The following is a 19929-nucleotide window of genomic DNA, read 5'->3' on the forward strand; positions in this document are numbered from 1 at the left end:
ATGAGCAGAAACATCTGTTTAGTTTTAAACACAGAGTCTTTAAATTCATTATATCTAAATCAAAATGGCAGCTTCCAGATGCAAAAGACAGAATGTAACATTCCAGGCTCCTTTTTGGAAAAAAAAAATATGAACATGAATTATGAGCCCAGCTGACATGAGCTGATGATTAAGATTTAAACAAGGTAATATTTGCATAAAATACAAATATGTATTTGCTTATGTGTTTACTTTTCTTCCTGTAGCATGTGTCCATATCCGTCACAGTAACTGCGGTGTGGAATTTTGTTTTCTGTTCTGTTTCTTTTTAGGTTTCACATGCATTGTTTTTCTACAATGCTGAGGAATCTAAAAAAAATAAAAAATAAATACAAAAAAATTAAGCCCTACCACAAATTAAACTTCAACTAAATTTCTGCTGAGGTAGAAATAATGCCTTAGACATTTTAACCAGCATGAAAAGAACATTAAAATGTTAATCCACCCAAAAATGAAATTTCTGTCACTAAGAACTCACCCTTGTGTCATTCCAAACCCGTAAGATCTTCGGAACACAAATTAAGATATTTTTGATGAAGTCCGAAAGGTTTCTGAACCACACACAGGCAGCAACATCATTGCACCTTTCAAGGTGACGTTCAGAGCTTCCAGGTTCTACGTTAGAATGCCGACTCTTTATTGGCTGATGCTGTTCACGTCATTTTTGTTTGGTTTTTGCACACAAAAAGCTTAATAACTTTAAGGTTGAACCACTGTAGTCACATGGACTACTTTAACGATGTCTTTTCTACTTTTCTGGGCCCTGAAAGGTGCAATGACATTGCTGCCTATGTGTGGTTAAGATACCTCTCGGATTTCATCAAAAATATCTTAATTTTTGTTCTGAAGATCTTACGGGTTTGGAACGACATGAGGGTGAGTAATAAATGACAGAAATTTCATTTTTTGGGTGAACTAACCCTTTAATGTATATAATAACATAATAAGAGCCTTTGGCACTTTTCTGTGCCTTACGGCTTACCTCTCAAAAACAGTGGTGAATGGCAGCGAATCTCATGCATTTTCTGCTCAAACAGAGCATTCATTTCCCTCTGCAGTGTGCCCATTGTCAACTGCTGGTTGTCAGGGAAACGAGATGGCAGAGTACTCAGGTCAAGGCTGTCCAAACTACTTAGGCTGCTTGATTCACTGTCAGCAAGGTTGTGATTATTAGGAGCAGAGTTTTTTGGTGCAGAGTAACTGCACTGTGGGAGAGGGTATTGGTTGAGCAATTCTTTCCTACTGTGACCGGATGTGTTAGGTGGAGAGGGCGGACGGCGTCTTGGGACGCTTTGTGATCTGCGTCCTTTAAATGGTGAATCTTTGGAAGATGGTGTGCCTGAGTCATTCATGCGTCTGCTCAGCGCAGGGGTTGCAGGGATAGACATTGGTTGCCACTGAGGGTTACGCCTACCATCTAAAGAAGTTCTGAATTTATTCTTGATCACCAGGGTTCTGGTGTTTAATGTTCCACTGGAAGGATCTAGTACTCCAACAGGTATTGGATAGAAATTTAATGGTTCACACTCTTGGGTAGGTTCTGACTGAATTTGTAGATGGCTCTCTTGAAGTTCACATATCTCAGGTTCCGGCACTGAATCCTCAATATCAGATTTAGCACCTGAGATCTGCTTCGACAAGAGTCGCTCATTCAGTGTAGAAGCAGGATCCTTCGTCTTAGGTACAGGTAAGTCTGTAGACTCGAACTCTTGTTTAGATGTTGTAGGTAATTCATTTCGTTTTAAAACACTCAACTCCTTGTTATCCTCAATGTGTGATTGAACCTCAGAAGTCTGAATGTCCAGTTCTGAACTGTTTGTTGAATCAAATGCTAAGTTGGTATAGTCCACAGCCACTCCTGCTCCACCAGAGCATGTGATAGAGGACAGGCGGCGCCGTGCCTCATGAGAGCCTTCTGGCTCCTGAAAACAGACCTTATGGGCCCTTTTCAGGGGTTCACTTTGAGCTCCTCTGAGCAACGACGCAGACTGTGAGGTACTCCTGCTGCCTTTCGAGCTCACATCATCACTGTAACGTCTGTTTAGAAAGTCCTCTTTGGTGTAGCAGTCGGCTGAGACCTTCACGACTTTTGCCTGGTTCTTTCCAGCTCCACTTTTACGTAGGAAGTTTGCACCGAAAGATGTCCTTGTGCCATCTTGAGAGGTCTGCATAAGGTTTTTCTGAATTAGCTGCTTTACTGCGTTGCTTGATTTGATCTGGTTATGAGTATAACAGAAAATTAGCAATTAATAAAAGTCAAAATAACTTTCTAAACACTGACAACAGCTACAATTACACAAAAGAGAAATCGAATTAAAAGTTACCTTTCCTGTGATGTCATTAATGGCAACATGCACAAAGATAGATGCTTCTTCCATACCTTCTAAATAGACATGCCGATATCCTGTGTGACGAAAATAACATAAAGCTGACTGACTGAATTATTGACAAAAATGTAAATGTATACATTGTGTGTGCAATAATGTCACTGATTGGCATGTAATTTACCTGGCATCATGCTTTTAAATGCTATGGTTCTCTGTCCAATGAAGTCTCTTCCAATTGGATCATGATCCCAAACCATAAAGCGCACTAAGGCAATCTGAGGCATGTGTAGCGTAAACACTAGTGTTTCCTCCCACATGGGGTTAAAACCTGTTAGTATGGCATTAAAACATGAGAAAAGTATATATATATATATATATGTATATATGATAATCTTTAATTACAATTAATTTCCAATTGGATAACTAAAAAATGATTTGCGGTTTAGTCTGAGAGTTAGTTGCGAATACAGACTCTGAAAGATTTAAATTATGCGAATGCTGAATAGCTGACTGAATAGCTCTTAAAAGTCTTCTTCTTTTTACTTGGCAAAGTGCTTTAAAAATACAAAGACATCATTCTGTCTGCATTTATTTAAATTAAAAATATAAATAAATTGTGTTCCGGGTGAACATCACATAATGTTGCACATTGAGTCCTCTTTCCATCAGTGTCAGTCACTAAAAACACATATGAATCAAACACTAACCTTATAGATGACATTATATTTGAATTATCAGTACTGCCAAGTTTGGTTTGCACAATCTAGATTTGTACTTACCATTGTCATCTACTACTCTTGTCTGCTGTTTATTACAATCAATAGGCAATCCAATTATCTCCACTTCCACAAAGGGATCTATGATCTGGACAACAAAACAGTCAAACTCAGATCGCACGTTATGCATTATTACGTACTTTCATTTTAAGAATATGAGCGAACTCACCTCTCCTCTGTCCCCCAACATGGAGTCTTTTGGCTTCGGTAGCTGCTGGCCACTAATTATCTTGAGCACTAGCTGAGATTTCCTGTGTCCTGGCAAAGGGTCTTCCAGCGTAGGATTAAAGGCACCTGTGAGGACAATCATTATGTGTGGTGAAAATTGCCTTTCAAAGAAAATAATAAATATCACGCATCAAACAAATGTATCTTTTTATCTTTACTCTAGAGACACCATCTTACCTTTACACATGCATTTTGGCTTCAGCACATAGCCGCAGTTTCCATTTGCTGCAAATTTTGCCCTGTTCAGCTGTAGCATACGGCCTTCTGTTTGATAGTTGAGAGCAACTGGAAAGATGAAACAACATTTCAAACAAATGCACGGCACAACTGTGAAAAAAGAGAAAGCCATTTGCCAGCAGTGATCCATGGCTGTTCAAATCAAAGTCTTCGCCGTTTCATCATTAATGAAAAACAACAGGCTTTGATGATAATTAGAAAGAAAATAATTCATGATAAATGAAAGAAAAAAAGGTAATTCAAACCTAAATGACATCCTGCGTTCCAAAAAGGCTGAGGATTGAAGTTGCTCGAATCAACACGGTAGTTGGAGGGGTAGACTCTTATGAGTTGCCGTTGATTGAAGCGAACTAACTGAGCAGGTTTTAGCTGCAGAATCTGGTTAGTTATGCTCTCGTTTAAGGAGGAGACTTGCCAGCTGCACATGTATGCTGCAACACAAACACGGTTTATTTAGACATGAACATGAAGAAGGCATTTACATTTTGTGCTCATAGAGGTCTTACCTTGAGTTTCTATATCATGAACACGCACTGACTTTGTGTATTTAACGAGATCAGAGAGGGCGCGAGAAAGTCTCATTGTTTTCCTTCGTCTGCAAAAATGTCCATAAAACATGGAAGATCATTAGACTGGACAGATTTAGATACACACTGTAAAAATGTTTGTAAAAATGCTACAATAATACTGACAATTTGTTAACTGTAAGTTACCTTTCTATATACAGTGAAAAAATTATATGAGATTTAACCCTTAAATGCATACCTTGGGTCTTAAGTGACCCGGGACGTCATTCACTACCCTCCACCTCGTTCATTTTTTAAAGTTAGACATCAACCTTCTTGGTATTCCTCAATCAATTTATTATAAAGAATATAACAAGAAAAAAAATCATAAAATTATATAAGAATGCCTGTTTTTGTATTCATTTTTTGTAAAACAATTGTATAGGGTCGCTAACGACCCAAGGTGTGTATGAGTGTACGTATATTTTTTCTGCACAACAATAATTGAATCTTAGATGATGGAATAAGTGCAATTCACCTTTATTCCACAAGGTGGCAATGTCTGATACACAATGCTGAAGTGACGACTCATTCAGACAGAAAACTAAATAATAAGAAAAACATGAAATGGCTCAGCGATTTACTGCAGAGCAAGTACTGAACGCAATCAAATATGACTGTCACTGGATGGATCTGGTAAAGCTGTTAGCTATCGAAATATTAATTTTGAAGATGTTGAAAATTATATAGTTTTGAGAATACGTTTGAGATCGCGAATGGGCTCATATTCGTGACCTCAAACATAAAAATAGCCTATTATTTGCTGGGAAATGAGCTCTGACGAGGACAGTGATGATGGCATAAAATATCTGCTCAAACCGAGCCCTTTCAAGCTCCAAAAGGTAACAAAATATGATTTATTTTATTCTTCTGTAATTGTTACTCTAATATCAGAGGAGTTTTATATTATCGCGACAGGTAGAGATCCTTCCATGTTAGATATTGATCCGGGTCGATAAAGACCCGAATATGTAAGAATGATTGGCGAAACAGTCATGCATTTAAGGGTTAAAAGGACAATTAATTTTACTGTACAATAATGTAAAAATTATATGCTATTGTTAAAATATTTTTGTTTTTGTCGAAACAGTAAAAAGCAGTTTTCATAAGTGACGCATCACAATTGATTTATATAATTGAAATAGTATAGTTTTTTCTCTTATTTTAATCAGTTATGTACATAGGGGCATTCTGGTATATTTTATTTTGTTTAAATAAAATTTATTGTATTATTTATTGCATTATATATACAATCATGAATATACAGGTAACAAAATACCATCCTGTAATGGTGGAAACATCTTTTTTTTTTTACTCTGAATTTCTAGCAACCCCAGATGCCCCCACTCCCCTCTTTTTTTTTTTACCATAAATTAAACTGCATGTTTGTTTGTTTGTTTTGTTTTTACAGTACACAGAGAATTCAACAACAAATTGTATCTCCTGTAATACTCACTTGCCATAGTCGATGACCTGTTTATCATTACCGCTTGGGATTTCCTGCTCAGTATCAGAGTCACTCAGCGTGGGCTTCTTTTTTAATTTCACACGTTTTTTCTTCTAAAACACAGATTGTGAAACAATCTAGATCGTATAATGCTGCTTTTGTGATATTTTCCCCTATTTAACTGGAAATGTGATGTGACAAGTGGAAAGTGTTTACATACTTTACGCCTGAAGCTGCCCATGAACGACCTCCGTGAGCGTCTCTTCGATTCATCACCCGTCTCTGGTGCTCCTTCTGACGTCTGTAACCCAGAACACAGCAGTTTTTAGTCAGACACTCCAGATGGGGAATAACCCAATTATTCTAATGTAGACAAAAGGAAAAAGCATCTCACATCTCCATTAATTTGCTCCTCTTCCTCCTCGTCCTCTTCACCGCTGTCTTCATCAGACACATCCCCTTCCTCTGCATCAGCATCAATGTTTGCTGGCAGCTTCTTTCCCTGGAAAGCACCTCAGTGTTCATTTTTCCCCCCATGATTTGGTCACAGAAATATTCTACTTTCAACTTTACTCAGTGTTTTCTAAGAAAAGTATAAAATATTAGCTCACCTTGACAAGTACTTTCCCTTTCAAAACCTCTGGAGATGGCAGACGCCTGGACTCATTCACATTTATATTTGAAAGGTCCAGCTTGTCCTGTAGAACTTCCATGAGGTATTGAGCCATTTTCTTCTGCTGAGGCACAGTGCAGTGGTTCTCTATAGAAAGGATCACTGGGTATCTGACAGTGGAAGAATTAGTTTTATATTATATTTTATTATTAGAAGAAACATAGAGCATATAAAATATTAAAATATATTTTATTTTATATTATATACTTACTGAGTTTTGGCAAATGCATATTTGTTGATTGTCTCAACAACATCTTTAAAGAGGATTTTTGAGGTAAGTGTGTAACCATGATGCACAATAGGTTCCCCATCAGGACCATCCCAGCAGTCAACTAGAAAGACAGAGACAGACTGTGTTAGTTAGGATAACATGTTTTGTTTAAAGTCACAATTAAATTAAATCGACAATTCTAGCTTTTTATGGAATATTGCAGTATTTATTAAAATACTTTATCCATGCACATCATTTTTTTTTTTTTTTTTTTTTTTGAAAATTAAAGTTAGGGTATAGGCAATTTTTTTTCATAAACATTTTTTGTTATTCTGGTTGAAACTCTCTTCAAATCCTGATAGCAATCATTGATAGAATAGGTCAAAATATTAAAAAAATGTACATATATCATCTGTGGAAGTCTCAGGACCAAAAGGACGTTTGTAGACAGACAAAGGAGTTGTAGACAGACAGTCACCAAGCGCCGCAAACGAACAACTGACTTGTTGTCGTATTCTTGTTCAGAAAATGTACATTATTTGACACTGTAATTTGTAAAACTTTGTTGGATGTACCTCCCAGGGTTCCTACACATTTTCCATTTCAAAATTCCATACTTTTCCAGACTCAAATTTCCAGACCTCCTTCCAAACGTTTTTCTCCCATTGGTAAGCCTCGGCCTCCTTTTCTCTGCTTCATGTTTGTAGTAGGGGTCTTACAATCTTTTAGTGATTTTTAAATTAGTGTTTGATTGTTGAAATAAAGTTTGGTATTTAGTATTCAGGTCTCGGCCCTTCTCTTCTTAAAACCACATACCTGTGAGACTTTTGTTGGGGATTAATCTACAAGTACTAATATACTCCCTGTATAACAGGGTGGCATAGTGACTTAGTTCATTCTTCTTTCCGACCATACCACTCGCTACGTAGGCGTAAATATTTAATTTGTTTAACATTCTAATAATTCGACACATTTACTTCATAGACATCGTTCAAAGACTATAGAATAGCACAAGACTTGTCACTCATATTGTTTTGAATGGGAGAAAGTGAAACGCGCAATATGGCGGAATAAGTCCCGCCTTCTAAATAAGAGCCAATCACCGACTGGTAAAGTCATCGCGTCACTGCAGCGGCCGTTAGAAGCACCGGTTTCTATAGAAACAGTCAGACGCGCGAGACGCACATTTAGCTTGATACAGCCTGAAAAATACATGTTTTTGGGCATGATAAAAATTTGACATGAAAAAGTATGAGACAGTTGTTGTCAGTTTTCATTGGTGATTTCAAATATGAAATTTAATCGAAAGCTTGACAAACAGCTTTGGAGAATTTGTTGTTTCCCCATTCAAAGAGATATGAGCTGCATGATGCCCAGGATGCCCGAGAGGCGTTTCAAAGTTGGCCGCCGAGTGAAATGACTTGTCTTAAAGGGACTTTGGCAGCAGTCAGGTGATACAACTGAGCTCTGTAAGTTGTTTATGTTCATTATTATTGTAATTTTATGAGCTTTGAGACATAAGATATTTTAATGCCAGTATTGTAATAAATTGACGCCCCCCCCCCCCCCACACACACACACACACTCTTTCGTGCCCAATTACAATTCCTACAAAATCATGCTATGTTTGAAAAATGCTGTTTCAACTACGTTATAATGACCATTTATATCTGTATTAGTTAGCTTATGTACTAGCATAGCATACAGATTACCGATTAGCCTGATCCCTTACAAAAAAGAACTGTGTAGTATAGTGAAGTACAACTGCAGAAAAACTGCAATACAAAGTAGTATAACTGCAGTATAATTAAACACAACCATAGATTTGCAGTATAATGAAGTATAATAACAGTACAACTGAAGTACATTGTTCATTAGCAGTAAAACTGCAGTTGTATTGCAGCTATACTGCAAGTTTTCTATATGTAAAAACTGCAGTAATCTTTTGTAAGGGATAGCCTAGTTTATACACACGCTTGCACTTACCCTACATGTATTCACAATCATCTTTAATGTAATTATGAGTTAAATTACGTGTTAAGTGTCCAAATATTTGGACAAAGATTTTCATGCCCAAAAGATTTTCATGCCCAATTTAATGATACTAAAAAACTTATTAAAATGTATTTTACTTTGATCAACACTTTATATAAAAGTATGTTGATAACAAGGACAAGCTTTTAAGTATTTCTACCTTCCACACAGCGACAGCCCGCCTGAAGCACATACGCATACATATCAACCCGAGACTGAGACAGCAGCTGATCTCCAGTCAGGTAGGTGTTGTGAGAAGATGCGATGTAGTAGTTTGTCAGTGGTTGTGTCATGTCCTGATTTACTTGATAGTGTTCTGGGTTGAATATGTCCCCTGCTGGACTACGCATGTAGTTGGTGAAACCTTGGAAAGCAAGAAAAATGTAGTAAAGGTCCAATGTTATAATAACCATAAAAAAGATGAAGCGCACAGGAAGAGTCTCTCACCATCAATACCCAGCTGCATATGTATTTGGTTGTCAGAACACGGCTCAAACTGGTTAATGATCATCTTGCAGTAGTCTTTATTCACATTTACCATCTAGGGAAAAAAAAGAACATATATCAATTACAAATATGACAGTTCATATCCATCAAAAGTGTAACATATTTAACAAATATCTATGTGATGATACACAAAATTAATCACACCAGCCTTTTGCTCATTTTCCAAGAAACGGTGAAGGTCGTTCACATCCATGTGCTCTTTGTGGTTACTGTAGGTGATCATTAGTAAGTAAAGATCTCGGCGTGTCGAGATCAGCTTGTAAAAGGTACAGAATTCCTCAAATGTCAATGACCCCTGGTTTTCATCAGTGTCAGCCTCCTGTGAATGCACAGAGTTGTCTTTCAAATGAGATAGAAATATCATTTCAAACATATTTCGTAAAGTATAATGGCCATTTGCATGTGCATATCCTGCATAGCCAGACACTACGCCACTACTTTGGTAAAACAAACAACAACAAAAAATTCTTAGAACTTGAAACAATCTTCACTTTTTTTATCAGGCAGTAACAGATCCTCACTGAGCAGGTTTTGCCCCAGTCACCTCTTTTTTATTATTTTTGTTTGTAATTTCAGTGAAAGTAGTGTTCTGGTATTGGTTGCAGTAGAAAAACATGTCTCCATTAAGGATTAGAGGCTCTAGAGTTAAGACCTCAACAAGTTTCAGACAACACCATCTGGTCAGAGTGAACCATATGCTAAATACGTACTGAGCGTACTCATTGGTATCTTTACTAATATCACTGTGGAAGTGTTTTAAAACAATATAACCTGGTACAGGAAATGTATCATAGTTTCCACAAAATATTAAGCAGCACAACTGCTTAATATTTTGTGAAATATAATAAGAAATGTAACATTAGCACCAAATCACCATATTACAATGATTTCTGATAATATTTCACAATGTTACAGTTTTACTGTTTTGTGATCAAACAAACGCAGCCTTGGTAAACATAAGAGACAAAAACATTAAAAAAAAATCTTAACAACCCCAAACTTTTGAACTGTAATGTGAAGCTTATTAAGGATGAACAATTTTTAAATCAACTCAGTTAAGTACTGAAAACTTTGATTTAATAGTAGTTGGTGACTCTCCAACATAATAGGTGTACAATGTTGTACATATTGTATTTTGATTGTGAACTTTTTTCTTCATTTAATTTGGATTTCTGCACATACACAATACATTTGGAGAATATATATATATATTTATATATAAAATGTACCTGGAACATTTCTCTGACTTTCTGCTTTGGAAGGTTCACATTGAGCTTGTGGAGCAGCTGTAGAACCTCTCCGATGCTCAGATTCCCATCTCCATTTTTGTCTGCTTCTGAAAAGGTCTGTTTCAACCATTTGCAACAAGATGTAAGGAAATATCCACTCTTACATAGAACACGTCACAATTCACACAAACTGATCACATGGGAGCGCTATGGGTGGATTCAGTCCTTCACTCCGACAGACAGACCTTCCCCCTTAGAGGACACAATTAAAAGGATATTGATCTCGTGTCCGTTGCCTTTTTGCCAGACTGTCCTCGTCACTGATGCCTGCCAGGAGGTATTTAAGGCCAGTGATCCAGGTCCGTGCCTCTTCTCCATTCGTGGAAACCAAGTCAAGAGATTCCACGTGGTCTCCATGGTAAATACTGAAGCAGCAGTTTGGATCAAAGTTATTGCTGGCAAATCGCCTGAAGACCTCAGTTCTCATCCCCTCACAGACCTCATGGATAGAGTCTATTGTGACTGAATAAACCAAGAACAAGGAAAAACAATGCAGCGCTCTGAGCATTTGATCATTTCTTTAGTGGTTCAGACTTGAACAAAGCTTTTTTTTTTTTTTTTTGACAAAAAAATCTATAGAGAAAATATTGCTGTATAAAACACTATCCAATCCAGATGTTTGCACAATTTACTCTGTAACACTTTACGATAAGGTTCATTAATTAACATTAGTTAACATGAACTAATAATGAACTGCACTTATACAGCATGTATTAATCTTTGTTAATATTAATTCCAACATTTACTAATACATTATTAAAATCTTGTCAACATTAGTTAATGCACTGTGAACTGATATGAACAAACAATGAACAACTGTATTTTCATTAACTAATGTTAACAAAGATTTGTAAATAGAGTAACAAATGTATTGCTCATGGTTAATTCATGTTAGTTAATACATTAACTAATGTTTAACTAATGAACCGTATTGTAAAGTGTTACCAGTTAAGGACCTAATTAACTCAAATGTGGCTTGTAGCACGTGTGTTTAGCTTGACGCTATATATGCTAATATATTCCTACAGGTTGACAAAACTAACTTTTAGCAAACATACACATTTAAAATGTACAGTCATTGTCTTCCAGGAAAATGGAGCAAAAATTCTGGATTTTTTGAGAGTCATTCCCTCACTAAAATGAAACTTACCTACTAGCAAGTAGCAAAACAAGGGCATTCGGATAGTATACTCTTCTCAATATTTATTAAGTATACTGTGCATGCTTTTCTATATAATTTTCTATATGCACAGAATACAAAGAATAAACAGTGCAGAGCTTACTTACTGGTATACTGTATCCCACAATGCTATGTGTTCGACTTTTAATTTCAAGTATGACCATGGACCAGAAGTAATTCCCAGACATGATTTGTTTCTTGACTCATTGTTTGATTGTAACATGTGACATTTTTTACACTCACTAGATTAAACGTGCAATGTTAAGAGATCATGTGACAAATGTGGTGAGGTCATGTAACATTTTCTACTTAATAATGACTACTGTTTCACTTATTTTTTTAAATAAAAATAGAAGTTAGTATACATTTTACATTATTTATTTAAAATAAAAACATGATTTAATATTATACATTTTTATTTTTATTATTTATTCACATTATTTATTTATGCAATATTGAGTAAGCAGTAGTGTTACATTCCTAACATGCCAAGAGTTTATTCTTTCAATATTTCATCTTTCAAAAGTAAGTGCTGTAGGCCAGGGGCACCTGCAGGATTTTATCTGAGGGTACACACAGAACTATCAACCCCCCCATTTATTTATTCTCATTTTTCTTGCTTTCTTAATATTTCATGAGTGTACACAGATAGATTTTAATAATCAATTTAAAAATGATATTAAAAAATAATTAAAACGACATTAATTAGTGACGCACAGTGCGCACGGCTGCAGGCGCCACTGCTGTAGGCTACACTGTAAACTGCACTTGTCAAGCGATTTAATGTGAGTGTTCAAAATAACAAGCACATGCTGACGTATCCCAACAGCACAAGCACAGTTTTCTATCTGACTCACTTTTAGCTTTCTCGTGTTTTCTGGAGGGCCTCCAGCGGATGCAGGACTTGTGCTCATCTAGGTAGAAAAGGCGCACCAGAGCCTTGGATTTTCCTCTCAATTTAATCATTTGAGAGCCGGCCTGCATGTTGCACATGCATCTCTCCACTGCAAAAGAGGATTTTAATGATTAATGTTTTGCTGCACATGTGTTTATTGACATGTAAACAGGCTACTGTTATGATTTGCATCTGTACATTATTTTAAACATATTTTAACACTATTCACTTCTTTAGTGATAATACTTTTTATTAAGTGCACCTTTAAAGGGTTAGTTCACCAAAAAATGACATTTCTGTCATTAATTACTCACCCTCATGTCGTTCCAAACCTCTAAGACCTTTGTTCATCTTCGGAAAACAAATTAAGATATTTTTGATGAAATCCAAGATGTTTCTGAACCACCCATAGGCAGCAACGTTATTGCACTTTTCAAGGCCCAGAAAGGTAGTAAAGACATCATTAAAGTAGTCTATGTGACTACAGTGGTTTAAACTTAATGTTATGAAGCGACGAGAATACTTTTTGTGCACAAAAACATTTCTTCTCTTCTTATCAGTCACTTACGCTGTTGATGTTTTAAACAGTGCAGCGCTTCCGGGTTCTACGGGTTCCGGTTTTTTTTTTTTTTCTATGTCAGAACACCTGCTCAGTATTGCCTGAAGCTGTTCATGTGAGCATGACGCATGTGTGTGATGCTAAAGCAGGAGCTGGCCAATAATGAGCCGGCATTCTGGCGTAGAACCCGGAAGCACTGCACTGTGTTTACAATGTAAACAGCATAGGAGAATGACAGGGAAGAGAAGATAAAGCTGTTATTTTTGTTTTCTTTTTGCGCACAAAGTTCATAACATTAAAGGGTTAGTTCACCCAAAAATGAAAATTCTGTCATTAATTACTCACCCTCATGTCGTTCCACACCCGTAAGACATTCATTGATCTTCGGAACACAAATTAAGATATTTTGGTTGAAATCCGATGGCTCAGTGATGCCTCCATAGCCAGCAATGACATTTCCTCTCTCAAGATCCATAAAGGTACTAAAAACATATTTAAATCGGTTCATGTGAGTACAGTGGTTCAATATTAATATTATAAAGCGATGAGAATACTTTCGGTGCGCCAAAAAAACCCCAAAATAACGACTTATTTAGTGAGGGCCAATTTCAAAACACTGCTTCAGGAAGCATCGGAGCATTATGAATCAGTGTATCGAATCATGATTCAGATCGCGTGTCAAACTGCCAACGGCTAAAATCATGTGACTTTGACGCTCCGAACAGCAGATTCAATACACTGATTCATTTGTGCTCCGAAGCTTCCTGAAGCATTGTTTTGAAATCGGCCATCACTTTATAAGTCGATATTTTGTTTTTTTTTGCTGCACCAAAAATATTCTCATCACTTTATAACATTAATATTGAGCCACTGTACTCACATGAACTGATTTAAATATGTTTTTAGTACCTTTATGGATCTTGGGAGAGGAAGTGTCATTGCTCCCTATGCAGGCCTCACGGAGCCATCGGATTTCAACTAAAATATCTTAATTTGTGTTCCAAAGATTAATGAAGGTCTTATGGGTGTTGAACGGCATGAGGGTGAGTAATAAATGAATTTATATAAATTAAATAAATGTTCATTTTTGGGTGAACTAACCCTTTAAGGTTGAACTACTGTAGTCACATGGACTGTTTTAACTACCTTTCTGGGCCTTGAAATTTGTTATGATGTTGCTGTGTATAGGAAGATCAGAATCCTCTCGGATTTCATGAAAAAAATTTGTGTCTAATTTGTGTTCCGAAGATGAACGAACGTCTTACGTGTTTGGAACGAAATGAGGGTAATTAATGACAGAAATTTCATTTTGGGTGAAATAACACTTTAAGAAAATCTTTTTAATGCCAAGAGTTTAATTGTTCAAGCAGTTGTATCACGGTCCTTCTCAATCAGATTACATAGCTGCGTCACACACAAAGGTTCGTAAGACTGTTTAGTGTGCTGGCATGCATCATGGAAACAGTACTACAATCATGACGAACTCAGAGACAACATCTTATAAACATGCAAAAATTTGCTTGTATTGTTATGGGAATGATATCTCTTTATATTAAGGTGGCATACTACAATAATATACCAATACCAGTTGAATCATATTGTATATTATTATAATAAGGTTTTTCTGCTACTTTCTGTCTGTGTATAAGCTAGAACGACATGGTAATGGACCAGGAGTCACCAAAGGTTACTTTTAACAGTCAACTCAGGGTATGCTTTCAAAAAGTTGCTTTGAAGGAGCGGATCAAGGACAGAGGGGTCATGTGACGCAGCTAGTCAGTCTAATCTCCGGGGATTGTTTGTGTCCATATGCTGTGAGGTGCATTTCTCACGATGCCCAATAATTTAGGACAGTCTTGTTGTTTTAAGTGCACTCAAAGTACTTCATTAATAGGTGAATAACATACAAAATGACTTTTTAAACATAAAACTGAATGAAGTACAAAACAATAACATTTTAGAACTGCTGGAAAGTTAATGAATTACGTCCAGAAATATTAGATATTATATTTGTAATAAAAATATGGGATTAAGTGTTTTAATTCTTACCTATCTGGCCCATTCTCCATTTTGGCGATGCAACAATACTTCCTCCTATCCAGAAGAACTCCTCAGCCAGACGCGATATTGCAGCTTTCTGCCATAGTTTAGGTGAAGTCATTATAGAAGGAGAGGGCGATCGGAAAGGTGAAGGCGGCCTCCTCCCAGGACTCGCGGGCCGCCGGGTTAGAGATGGTGAAAACAAGGATGGAGATGATGGTGCCATTCCTGGAGATGTGTTCATTACTGCTGGACTCTTGTGTAGTCATAACCTAGACCTCTGGTCATGTTCCTCGCCCACTGTATCGGTTCTGTAACTCATAAGGTCAGCTCTCTTCCACCGGCAGCATCCAGCGAGACAGGTGTTACTGAAATGATGAGCCAACAGTTCTCAAGGGTAGCAATGTGCATGTGGACAGATGACTTAATTCCAGTTGGCACCTCTTCTTGACTGATCCTCTTAACAACTGACCCTCCCCCTGGTCCATTGATATTGTGTTTTCTTCAGAAATTCCAGTGTGAGTGCAATTAGACTTCCATGGTGGACGGGCGTGCTGTGGAGGCTAGTTTAGGAGGAACTGGGACGGGAAGAAGAGCCACACGTGTCAGCGGTCAGTAAATCTCTAATCCAGGATGAGGTGAAGGCATTACTCGTACTAGGGGATTTTCATGCCTTGCTTGTCAACTTGAGGAAAAGGATAGGGGATATATCAATATTTGGAATAATATTAATTCAAATGGAAACATGAAAGTCATCTTGGTTCCATCACTTTATGTTTAACAAACATAGCTTTTATTATAAAATATGAATTATAATATATATATATATATATATATACATATATACATGTATTTTTATAAGAACAGTTAACCCTAATTCATAAGATGAAAAATATATATTTTTATAATTTGTAAAAAATATTTTATTTTTACATATTTTATTTTATCTATCATCTTATGAATTAGGGTTAACTGTTCTTATAAAAATACATATTAAAAATAGATTTTATCTTTTTTTATATACTATGGTTAACTGTTCATATAAAAATCATTTATATATATATATATATATATATATATATATATATATATATATATATATATATAATCTTATAATTTGTAACCAGTGGTAAGTGTTCTTATAAAAATTCAAGATATTTTTTTTCCGATCTTTTCTTACATTCATATAAAATAATTTAAATTTTTTTTAAATCTTATAATTTGTAACTAGTGTTAGCAGTTAACGTGTATATATATATATATATATATATATATATATATATATATTATGTATACATATGTGTGTGTGTATGTGTATATATATATATATACATGTATAAATATATACATGTATTTTTATAAGAACAGTTAACCCTAATTCATAAGATGAAAAATATATATTTTTATAATTTGTAAAAAATATTTTATTTTTACATATTTTATTTGTAAAAATATTTTATTTTATCTATCATCTTATGAATTAGGGTTAACTGTTCTTATAAAAATACATATTAAAAATAGATTTTATCTTTTTTTATATACTATGGTTAACTGTTCATATAAAAATCATTTATATATATATATATATATATATATATAATCTTATAATTTGTAACCAGTGTTAAGTGTTCTTATAAAAATTCAAGATATTTTTTTTCCGATCTTTTCTTACATTCATATAAAATAATTTACATTTTTTTTAAATCTTATAATTTGTAACTAGTGTTAGCAGTTAACGTATATATATATATATATATATATATATATATATATATATGTATGTATATATAATGTTTTATGAGCCAGGGTTAACTGTTCTTATAAAAATACAGATTATCAAAAATTGTATCTTGTCTAATCAATTAGGGCTAACTGCTATTAAAAAATAACTTAATATTTTGATCTTATGCCATTAACCAGGGTTAACTGTTTTCAGATTTTTCCTACAGACACAAACAAATATATAAAATAAAATTGTAAAATGCTTCAAATCTATTAAATCTGGTCTCTTTATTTGCTTTAAATTTATATAATCCTAATCATTGATTGTAGCAAAAAAATAAAAATAAAAATCAGAAAACACAAGAAGAATGGTTGATTCTGTTTAATGATGTTATTATACGTGGGGGAACATTAAAACAAGTGAAGAAAATGACCCACATCAAAACCAAAACTATGACAAGACCCTGAACACAATGCATATCTCTAGTGTGACGCATGAAAACATCAAGAGGTTAAAAACTGACATAGGCAAGCATACGGATCTTGTTATATAGAAGGGGAAGTAAAAATGTACCCAGAATAAATAGAGCGATGGCGAGATTAGCATATGTATTACTGCAGGTTTATTCAAGACATGGGTAATGGAGATAAAAGATCTTTAGAAATTCAGCAAATATTCTTTACAGTTCATCAGCCACATTTCTGATTTATCCACCAGAAATCTCAGAATGTGAAACTTTGCTTTGGTAATTATATAAAGTGATTTCCAAAGGGACTGAAATTATTCAGAAATATAATGATCTAAGATTTTTTTTTGTTAATATTACATAAGGATTTTATACAGTAAATGCCCTCTAGCTGAAAATATGATAGGAGAAATTCATTTTCATGTTACATTATTTCATACATACAGTCTATTGGTTTGGAGCAAAAGCATTTAGAGTGAAGTGTAAAGCAAGCTATCATATTTACATAGTTTTTTTATGTTTAAGTGGTATTCACATCTGTAACAAATGTATGAAAACTTTTTATTCAATACTTGATGTCTGAGATCTGAAAAAACAGAGGGCTTCAAATACAATACAACTATCTTTTCTTAAAAGTGCAATTTTTTTTTTGGTAGAAAGTAAAAAAATATATATCATTGTTTTCTATAAGTAGAAATGTTATTTTCATTAACAGCATTTATTTATTTATTTATTTTTTACCTTAAATGAGCCCTAAAACCAGTAACTAAAAATGGATGTTTGTCACTTGCGTATAATTCTGATTCTGAACAAAAAAACATTCATTTCACCATCAATGTCATGTCCTCGTCTGGACCGTTTAAAAGAGTGAAAACTGGTAATTAAAGTATAATACTTGATATTGAAGTTTAGGACAGATGGTAGGATTCAGCCCATATTGATCGTTGCCAATACTATAGGGTTTTAAGTACATGGTAATTAAAAATACAAAGATAAAAAGCTCATTTGAATGTAGTGTGTTTATAATAAAGCTTTGCTGCACCATAGCACTGTCGCTCATGCAAACTATTTCGATACAACAGTGAAAAAAAGGTGAAATAAAAGCGAGCAAAACCTTGTAATGACAACAACTGTGTAGTAAGTATACTTCTGGCTTGTAACACTTTCTAGTTTACAGAGTATCAGCGGCACTAGCAGGTTGTCCACCTGCTATTGTCAATGTAATGTGAATAGAAAACACATTTGTTTCCCAAATATTTTTCAAGTATCTTTGCAAAAAATTTAAATAGCTTATAACAAAATAAATTCCTTAGATTAGCTTAAAGAAGCTAACTGAAGGTGAGTCAGTTACACGCGATGCCACCGTCTCTGAACGTCCTCCACTCCAGGAGTGACCAAACTTCTTTCCAGTTACTTGAGTTCATGATTTACGGTTACAGTTTCCATTGATTTTGGTAAACGTACACTGTAATATGCTTGTTTTTCATTTTCCTGTTCTCCAGTACTTTTTTCACGAATGCGTTGGCTTTAGAGGCGTCCTCTACCCGTCCTCAAATCAAAGTCTGAACACACTGAACACATTACTCTTAATGTTTAAGATACTTCTTCAGCTCTCATTTCTTTCTTCTCTCCCTCAGTCGGTTGTGTGTTTGCGATGGCTTGTCCCTCCGTCTGTGCTTTGTGGCCCAGCTGTTCCTGGAGCTCTTTGACGACCCTCTCCAGGTTCTGCCGGGCGTCCCGCTCCTTCAGCAGGTCCTCTCTTAACTGCTCACGGTCCACTTCTGCTTGCTGAAGCTTCATCTGCAGATCTTCAATCTGTTTGAGAGAAAAAGAGATGTTGAAAGTCATTTTTCTGACTTCACTGGAAGTGGAGCAAATTTTGCGCACATCCTATTTGCTGTCTTTATACTTTATTATTCACAGTGGTGTCCAGAAGTGTAAGACCACTAGTGGAAATGCTTCTGTTTAGCATTTCAACTCACATTAAAAACACAATATCACCCAGGACACATTGTACATTTATCTTTTGTGATAAAATATACCAACAGGATGTACCAAATCTCTCACCTGTGAAGAATACTTGGCCCTCAGACGTCCTGCCTCGCAGCCCTTATCGCACACACGGAGCTGTCTCTCTCTGTCCAGCTCCCTCTTCAGCCTGCCGCAGGACTCGTTGGCGTCTCGCACCTTCTTCTCACACTCCACACGGAGGCGCTCAATCTCCTTCCTCAAGTTCCGCTTTGCCTCAATAGCCTCCCTCAGTCTGCCCTTCTTAGTCACCCTGACAAACTCCAGCTCCTGTGAACGATAGTCAATATTATTGAAGAAGAGCACACAAATCCAACACCATTTGTATAAAGTAATCTGCTATACAAATTTGCTTATTTGATTATCGACCTGGAAATAGTGCAGAACAGTGTTATTTTAGTATTATTTATATACTATTATAGCATTTATTCATATTTTGAATTATTTTTATTTTTAGTTAGTATTTTTTTTTTTATTAGTTTTAACATTTCTATTTAGCTTTAATTAATTTTTTATTTCAGTTTTAGCTTTTAGTACTTCAACTTAAGCCAATTTCAGTTAGTGGCCAAGGCAACAATTCACCCAAAAATGAAATTTCTGTCATTAATTACTCACCCTCATGTCGTTCCAAATCTGCAAAACCTTTGTTTATCTTCAGAACACAAATTAAGATATTTTTGATGAAATCTGATTTTTTTCCCCTC

General features: G+C 35.4%; 2 protein-coding genes and 1 long non-coding RNA gene across 3 annotated transcripts in view; 1 reads left to right on the plus strand and 2 right to left on the minus strand.

Annotated features, from left to right (window-relative positions):
* Positions 1–17: 17 nt before the first annotated feature.
* On the minus strand, positions 18–15727 carry plch2b (phospholipase C, eta 2b). Its single transcript, XM_048171963.1, has 21 exons — positions 15018–15727; positions 12372–12518; positions 10551–10796; positions 10275–10402; positions 9194–9364; positions 8986–9079; positions 8699–8902; positions 6505–6625; positions 6232–6403; positions 6015–6122; positions 5841–5921; positions 5630–5733; positions 4114–4202; positions 3853–4038; positions 3548–3655; positions 3312–3436; positions 3146–3230; positions 2548–2694; positions 2364–2443; positions 1022–2255; positions 18–348 (listed from the first exon to the last, which is right to left on the minus strand). Exons 1-21 carry the CDS (start codon positions 15250–15252, stop codon positions 332–334), a joined length of 3882 nt encoding a protein of 1293 aa, XP_048027920.1. The 5' UTR covers positions 15253–15727; the 3' UTR covers positions 18–331.
* LOC125256204 lies at positions 7676–10438 on the plus strand. The gene is made up of 3 exons (XR_007182075.1): positions 7676–7973; positions 8710–8780; positions 10308–10438. It is a non-coding gene; the product is annotated as an uncharacterized LOC125256204 (long non-coding RNA).
* A 1370-nt stretch (positions 15728–17097) lies between the features above and the next one.
* skib (v-ski avian sarcoma viral oncogene homolog b) overlaps positions 17098–19929 on the minus strand; it is a 33993-nt gene continuing 31161 nt past the window's right edge. The window contains exons 6-7 of the mRNA XM_048171964.1: positions 19265–19495; positions 17098–19012 (exon numbers count right to left, since the gene is read on the minus strand). Of these exons, the coding sequence (XP_048027921.1) occupies positions 18791–19012; positions 19265–19495 (453 nt within the window). The 3' untranslated portion in view covers positions 17098–18790. The remainder of the gene's footprint in view (positions 19013–19264; positions 19496–19929) is intronic.

Source organism: Megalobrama amblycephala, linkage group LG21 (assembly GCF_018812025.1).
Source record: "Megalobrama amblycephala isolate DHTTF-2021 linkage group LG21, ASM1881202v1, whole genome shotgun sequence".
In the NCBI taxonomy this organism is placed as follows: Eukaryota; Metazoa; Chordata; class Actinopteri; order Cypriniformes; family Xenocyprididae; genus Megalobrama; species Megalobrama amblycephala.